General features: G+C 54.1%; 1 protein-coding gene across 1 annotated transcript; it reads left to right on the plus strand.

Moving 5' to 3' along the window:
• The first annotated feature begins 2070 nt into the window (after positions 1 to 2070).
• BARHL2 (BarH like homeobox 2) lies at positions 2071 to 6848 on the plus strand. The gene is made up of 3 exons (XM_047082582.1): positions 2071 to 2692; positions 4546 to 4771; positions 6536 to 6848. Exons 1-3 carry the CDS (start codon positions 2071 to 2073, stop codon positions 6846 to 6848), a joined length of 1161 nt encoding a protein of 386 aa, XP_046938538.1.
• Positions 6849 to 7654: the final 806 nt, after the last annotated feature.

A 7654-nucleotide genomic window follows, 5' to 3' on the forward strand; every position in this document is an offset into this window, starting at 1 on the left:
GCCACTCAGATTCATAGGGTTCTTAAAATGGTAATTTGGAGTAAAATGTAACTCAAAGAACTTTGAATCATTCATTAGCACCTTATAATTACTCTGCTAATTAGGTTGACACGGCACTTAATCAGGAGTAATACGCCGTCTTGTCACTGGCACTTCCCATTACTCTGACATTCAACAAGAGACAGGTTGGAGACGTCCTAGAGAAAATAATGTAAGTTGATACCCTCCGACGAGGCGTCACAGTCAAGCCACGCTCCAGGTCCCAAGTGGATCCGCAGTGACTGTTTCCTTTCCAAATGAGCGGACGGATAGGTGGGGGGGCGGAAGGAGGGAGGGAGAGAGAGTGAGAGAGGAGAGAACTGGCTGGTGGCGAGGCGGAGTGCGCGCTGCGGACCCGCCACCTGGGTTCCTGAGCCCCGCGCCAGACTGACACTGCGGTGAACCATCGCCGCCCTCGCCGCTAGAGAACGCCTCGGGGCATTATTTACCCCGCTCAGGAGAAAGTATCTGGCCAGGCATTTTTTTGCAGCACGGGCCCTGACTGGTGACCACACTTGGGTCCGCGGTTTTGAGCAGCAGGCCCCTTCCCCACCCCACGCCTCCCGAGAGTGCCGGGTGGATGCGTTCAACCCCCCTCGGAGGCCGGCCGCCCAGCAGGGCCACAGCCCGGGCTCCTGGTCTCTTTGGGGGCCAAATCGGAGGTCCGAGTCCACCGGCCCACCCAGCGGTCCGGCTGCTGGAGTTACACACTTTCCCGTGGATTCCTTCAGGGATCCCCTTCCTCTGCTCTCAGTGCCCTCGGACTATTTAAGCGCGTGTCTGGGGATGCTGCGAGGGCGGACGCGCTGGAGCCCAAAGGTAAGCCAGCCAGATTCCTTTTCCCTCACGGTCCTTTCTCTCCTCCCTCCCCGGACTTCGTTAAAAAACGGACACATCGTTGCTACTCTCTTGGTGGATTTTTTTGTTTGTTTGTTTCTAATTTTACCCCCTTGGCTCCCCTCTCTAGTCTACCTCGGCTCTCCTCTCCTCTCTGCCTTTGCCCGCGCACGTGATTGTGGACACCGGCACCACCGCAGGACTAGGTGTTGGGCTTTGGGCTGCAGGCAAAGGGTTGAGCAGGTTCTCAAAAGAGCAGCGGGGCCCGAGCCGCGCTCGCTGACGGGCTCGAGAGTCGCGCGTCCATTGGCTCCCAGTACGTCGGCGTCGCTTGCTCGCGCGGGCGCGGCCAATGGGAGCGCGGGGCCCGGCGCGCGGCCTCGGTGGCGGGGGCGCGGGCCCCGCGCAGCTCGGAGAGCGGCGGCAGTGGCCGTGACGTCACGTGAGGGGGTCGGCGCCGCCCGCTCGCAGCCGGATTACAAGCGAACGCGCCCGGCAGCGGCCGGAGTCGCTCGGCGCCGCGTCTCCGCCGCTGCCTCCGCCTGCGCCTGCTCCTTCTTTTCCTTCTCTTCCTCTCCGTCCTGCGTGGCCGCGACCACTGCGGCGGTGTCTTCTCCACAACTTTCCGAGAAAGTTCAGAAACTCGGCTCCAGAGCGGCCGAGTCGCCCGCGGCAGCCACCTCGGGGAGCTGCCCGGGAGCTCCGAGGGCGCGCGCGACCGCCGGGGCTTCGAGGGCGCTGCACCTGCCAGGTCCGCCGCCGCCGCTGCCGCCTGGTGCCAGGCTGTGGGCAGACCCAGGCGGCGGCGGCAGCGGCGGCGGCGTCGGGGTCACCTCCTGCCGCCTGCGTCTTCGTCTGGGTCCCCTGCGCCGCCACCGCCTCCCGCACGTGCGCGGTGGTCCCTGGAGCGCAGGCTCCGTTCTTCCTCAACAATTTTTGTAACTTTCCCCCTCTGTCTCCCCTTCTCCCCTTCTCCTCACCCTTACTTTATGAATAAGGAAAACAAAAAGTGTCCAAAGTGTTCACCGATTGCCACCTCCCGATTATCCTTCCTTCCCTCCTCCGCCCCACTTTTTTGTTTTTTCAAAGCGGCGACAACATTGTTTAGTGTTTATTTTGTTTTACGATCGATAGCTTCCTTTGCTCGGTCGCGGCGGCTGCTGAGCGGCGAAGTGGCGCGGACCTCATGTAGAAATGACAACAATGGAAGGGGCCAGCGGGTCGAGTTTTGGAATAGACACGATTTTGTCCAGTGCCAGTTCGGGCAGCCCCGGCATGATGAATGGAGATTTCCGCCCGCTCGGCGAGGCCAGGACCGCGGATTTTAGGAGTCAGGCCACTCCGTCCCCCTGTTCGGAGATTGATACCGTAGGAACGGCGCCTTCTTCTCCCATCTCCGTCACCATGGAGCCCCCGGAGCCGCATCTGGTAGCAGAAGGGCCCCAGCATCACCACCACCTCCACCACAGCCAGCAGCCGCCGCCGCCAGCCGCGGCCCCCACGCAAAGTTTGCAGCCTTCACCCCAACAGCAGCCGCCGCCGCCGCCGCAGCAGCAGCCACCGGCCCAGCAGCTGGGCCCGGCCGCCTCGGCCCCCAGGACTTCCACCTCTTCTTTTTTAATCAAGGACATCTTGGGCGACAGCAAACCTCTGGCGGCGTGTGCGCCCTACAGCACCAGCGTCTCCTCTCCCCACCACACCCCGAAGCAGGAGAGCAATGCGGCGCACGAGAGCTTCAGGCCAAAGCTGGAGCAGGAGGACAGCAAAACCAAACTCGACAAGCGGGAAGATTCCCAGAGCGACATCAAATGCCACGGTGAGTCGCGCCGCCTCGGCTGGCTGGCTGAGCCGTGTAGCTTCTGGTCCTCTGGTTCTCGGTCTCCCCTTCGGACCCCCGCGAGTCTCCGATGCGGGGTTACTCCGGGAGCTTCTGGGGCGATCGCGCCCGGGTCAAAAACTGCTAGCGGGAGGGAGGCCTGGGCGCGCGACGGGAGGACTCGTCCGAAGTTCGGTTTATTGTTACATTGCCACTTCTCAACCTCCCCGCAGTCCCACTCCTTTCTTTGTTTTACTTAATTTCAATGTATTAGGAATAGGGCGGAGGCGGAGGGGATCTGACGGGCATACTTTCATTGATAAAAGGGAAGTACTTGAGATTTTTCTAGCTGAGACCTTGGGGGTGGGAATGGGGGGAGGTGGGAGAGAGGAACGCGCTTAGCTAGCGTGGTGTTTAGGGGTGTGTGCAGAAAGAGTTTATTCTTTAATGTAAATTATTTCGTTCTTCCCCCTCCCCTCCCAGCACACCATATTTTCTAAACACCGTCACAGGAATCATCAGATTTAATGAGGGAAAATTTTCCGAGTTGAGTAACAAAGCAACTTTTAAAAATTAGATTGTGATTGATATAGGGAAGCCGATATGGTAAAAATTTATAGTTTTTCAGTTTTTAAAATACCCTTCTGACTCCATGGCCCCAACTGAATCTTTGTATTTTAGTAAGATTTTCGTCTCCCTGCAAGTAATTGGGAAATGGCGCTTATGAAAATAAAATTGGATGGAATTTGGATTTATTTATTTTTGTAAAATCAGAAGATGGCAATTGAAACAGTCCTTCAACTCCCTTTTTCCATTTTCTACTCATACAATTTTATAAGGAAGTGTTCTGGTCTTTGCATGACAGAAGAGTTTTAATGTGCCAGGAGAGTTATTTTTTTCCCTTACTAATAAGTTTATTATTATTATTATTAACCTTTGCCATCTCTGGGAAAGATGTGTGCTGACTATCTGGAAGGTAGGATACTGGCTCCTCGGTTTACTATTATCACATTAGCATAATAGTGCCCAAAACAGATGTACAGTCTGGTCTGGCGATTTTTTGTGCACCAACCTCCCCAGTGGGTCAATTAGAGAGATTATTGTTCTTCCTGCAGGGAAGATCAAGGAGCGCAGCAAAAACGGGTACAAACAGAGAGGGGCTGACATATCGATTTCCCAGCATTTCAGTAAAAAACCAAAGTTGACAAATAGAATCCGGAAATCTCTGGGCTGTCACCTGGATGGGCTCAGTGATTTTGAGCTCTGCTTGGTGTCTGGGTGACATATTCTCTCTGAAGCTTTACAAGACTCAATGCAAGCAACTGCAGAGAACTTGATTCCAACATTTGCCAAGTGCATCTGAAAAAGGAAAACAAGTGCCTGTAACTTTCAATAAACAGAAAAAGTGAAATGAAAAAGGTGTCCCTTCCTCAAAACAAAACAAAACAAAACAGAGTGGAAAGATCTTTTGAAAACTTCCAAATCAGGCAAAAATGAGGTCATAGTGAAAACGGTTAAGGAATGGGACAGCGCCCCCCCCCCCCAGTGAAGGAAACAATAACGAAAGGACCCTACTATATTGTACAATATTGTTTTTTCTTTTTAACTTCCAAAGATGGGAAGATCAGACAACCTTTTAGAACCCTTTTAGAAGCGCCGCACAAAGTTCCAAACTCCTTGGCCTTGGTCTTCTTTCTTCATACTGGCTAGGGTCCAAGTATGTGTGTGATGAGGGTGGCAGAGTATAGTCCCCCGAGACCAGCAGCTGAGTTGGGGATGTGGAAGTGTGTGCCAGGAGGGCATTTCCCCTTTCCTATTCCACAGTACCTTACGGCTATGGGTTTCTACCATAGGAACAAAGGAGGAAGGAGACCGGGAGATTACAAGTAGCCGGGAGAGTCCCCCTGTGAGAGCCAAAAAGCCTCGAAAAGCCAGGACAGCTTTCTCTGACCATCAACTCAATCAACTGGAGCGTAGCTTTGAGCGGCAGAAGTACCTGAGTGTGCAGGACCGCATGGACCTGGCAGCTGCACTCAACCTCACAGACACCCAAGTCAAGACCTGGTACCAGAACCGCAGGTAAGGGAGGCTGTGGCAGGGAGCAAAGGCATCTGGCCATCTAGGTCATGACCATCGTGCCCATCTTCTCCCCTCCTGGCCCCGGGAGACCCCAGGAACTCAGATAGAGGCCCCAGAGTGGGCCCTGGGGGTTGGGGGGGGTGGGCTTCCAGGCTGGAACAGGGATTAGCCACATCCCCAAGGTGAGAGGGACTGATAGGCAGCTGGAGTTTGGAACATTTTGCATTGCTGAGTGTCTTAACATATGCTGCTTTCTCTCTCAAACCCCAGTGGCTGGAATCCACCCCCCTCTGCCCCCAAATCGATCAAGCCACACCTTCTCAAATTGAGACATCTGTGCAGCTGACACTCAGGCCTGTAGAGCCCGTGCTGTGCACCCTTTGGGCCTGCCCCAGGCTGGTTCCGAATGTCTACAGCTGGCCACACAGCCTGGCTATTTCGGTCCGGAAGGAACTGCCCCACTGGCCTCAGCTTAAATGTCCTTGCCTCGGCTTATGAGGCAGCCGGCCAGGCATCCAGACCGAGGGTCTGTCCCCTGTATTTGTCACCTCAGAGCCTGCCAGGAATCACTGCCTCTGTTGAAAGGAAATCAGGAAAGGGCTTGCGGGCCCTTGAAGTGTAGTGCGAGCCCAGGCAATCTGAGGCTGAAGTTATGCTGTGTTTCCAAGCCTGGCAGTTGTCTCCCTTGTCTCGATTTTTTTTTTTTTTTTGGTCTTCTCCTCTTCTCTCATTTGTCTTCTAATCGTCCATAAGTGTGGTTGGAAATGCCCATCCAGTTGTCATCTTTACCATAATTTTCTGTCTCATTACATACGGTTTCAGCCACCCTAATTCTGTCGGAAAACATTAGTGTCATTTGTAGCCAATTTAAAATGGGCGACATGTTTATTAATTTGGCTGAAGCTGCCGGGTACGGATGGCCCACCAGCCCTGAGTTCTTTCGTGGGGCATTTGAGCAAAGGCCTGATCGCCTCTTCTTCCTAGCGGGGTATGGTGGGGGAGGGAAGAGACTGAGAAGAGCTGATCACAGGTTTTAATTGTTACTCTCTCCCAGAGGAGAGAATATCTTGAAATGCATTTTTCCCCTCCTGAAATGGCCCCAAGGTACTGTCACCTTGGGAGAGTCCTCCCTCAAACCAATTCCATTTTGAAACCTTGCTGCCTCCCTTGCCCCAAGCCTCCCCCCCTCCCCCCGCCCCACCCGCTGTAAGGTCCTATCAGAATGGGGAGAGAGATGTATCTCCACAGAGCTGGGGGAATGAGAGGGGCTCAGGAGTCTCTGTGTCCCTTTGTTTATGGTTTCTACTCACTAGGCCTGGAGGAAGGGGGGAGGGGCAGAGAGTGGACACTCTGGGATTGTTGGGGGGGGCCACTTGGGGAAAGGAATTAGAAGAGGAGGAGAAGACCCGCCTATAGAAAGAGTGGTCCCAGTTGGCCTTCAGGAAAGTTTCAGGAAGTAGCCTAATTATAAAGGGGGCAACAGCAGAGCAGAGGGTCAGGTAAAGGCAGCAAAGCTTGTAGAATTTCATTTATGAGTGTCTCAGATATTAAGGGTGTAATTTACAAAGTTGACTTGAATTTGGGTTACTCTGTGAGCAAGATCGTGGGGGAGGGGGCTAGGAGGTGCGGTTCATTCCTGGTTCTCAGAGCTCTCGGTTTTCCTGTCCCCCGAGAAAGAGAAGGCAGGAGAGGATGAGAGAAGGGGCCTTGGTGCCTGGACGGAGCCCACAGCGGCGGGGTGCCTGCACGCCTGCTTTTTTTCAGGACCAAGTGGAAGCGGCAGACCGCGGTGGGCCTGGAGCTGCTGGCCGAGGCGGGAAACTACTCGGCCCTGCAGAGGATGTTTCCGTCGCCTTATTTCTACCACCCAAGCCTGCTGGGCAGCATGGACAGCACCACGGCCGCCGCGGCCGCCGCAGCCATGTACAGCAGCATGTACCGGACTCCTCCCGCGCCCCACCCCCAGCTGCAGCGGCCCCTGGTGCCCCGCGTGCTCATCCACGGCCTGGGGCCTGGGGGACAACCGGCCCTCAATCCCTTGTCCAACCCCATCCCAGGCACCCCGCACCCCCGGTGAAGAACGAGCGACTGACAGCGCCGCGGTCCCTTCCCCGTCCCCTCCCCGACCGGACAGCTGCCCCTCCTCTCCCCGCTCAAGGCCGAGAGGCCTCTCTCGATAGCGACCCCGGGAAGCAGGGAAGTGAGAGAAGAAGCCGCACACCAATGGGAGGGGGGGGCCCCAAAGAGGAGCCAGCCCTCCACTGTCCATCTCCCCACCCCCAGAAACAGGGCTGGAAAGCTCCCCACAGCAGTGTGACTGGCGAAAATGCTGCCCCCACAGAAAGTGCGACCAGTAAGTGAAAACATCAACAAAAACAAAACCTCAAGTTCTTTTTAAAAATGACTTTACGGACAAGCAGGAGGGAGGGAGGGGGGAGGGGAAAGGAGGGAAGAAGGAAGGGCACGGAGAGGAAGCCGTAGGGGCAGAGAGAATTGTAGATGGACAGCCAGCCTCAGATTCCGAGGCACAGGGCGTTGCTGTGGACATATCGTCTGCCCCAGAGAAAAGAGGAGGGTAACTGAGAACTTTGCACTGATTTCTCATGACCTTTTTTCTTTTGGAAAAGTGGCATGCTCCATAATATGAAAAAAAAATGTACATTTGAAAGACTGAGTGATAAGTGATATATCATATTTATTATATGTTGTCCAAAAAAGAGTCACTTATATACGTTAGTAAAACATGATTTTTCTTTTCATGTCTTTTTGATTCAGTAAAATAAATGCTTAGACAAAAATATAGATTTTTTTGTGATTGAAAATTACAAAAATAAAGTTTATCTTTTTTTAACAAGCGATGAAATTCAAGGGAGCTGATTTTAC

This window comes from Lynx rufus, unplaced genomic scaffold, assembly GCF_022079265.1.
Source record: "Lynx rufus isolate CCGP_SWC_20201006 ecotype Redwood Valley unplaced genomic scaffold, mLynRuf1.p SCAF_2, whole genome shotgun sequence".
Taxonomy (NCBI): domain Eukaryota; kingdom Metazoa; phylum Chordata; class Mammalia; order Carnivora; family Felidae; genus Lynx; species Lynx rufus.

Excerpts from the sequence above, each read along its gene's own strand:
- BARHL2 (XM_047082582.1), top strand. The coding sequence starts at position 2,071 with ATGACAACAATGGAAGGGGCCAGCGGGTCGAGTTTTGGAATAGACACG. Across the intron at positions 2,693-4,545 it reads GAGCGACATCAAATGCCACG|GAACAAAGGAGGAAGGAGAC; the intron begins GTGAGTCGCGCC and ends TTTCTACCATAG. Across the intron at positions 4,772-6,535 it reads ACCTGGTACCAGAACCGCAG|GACCAAGTGGAAGCGGCAGA; the intron begins GTAAGGGAGGCT and ends GCTTTTTTTCAG.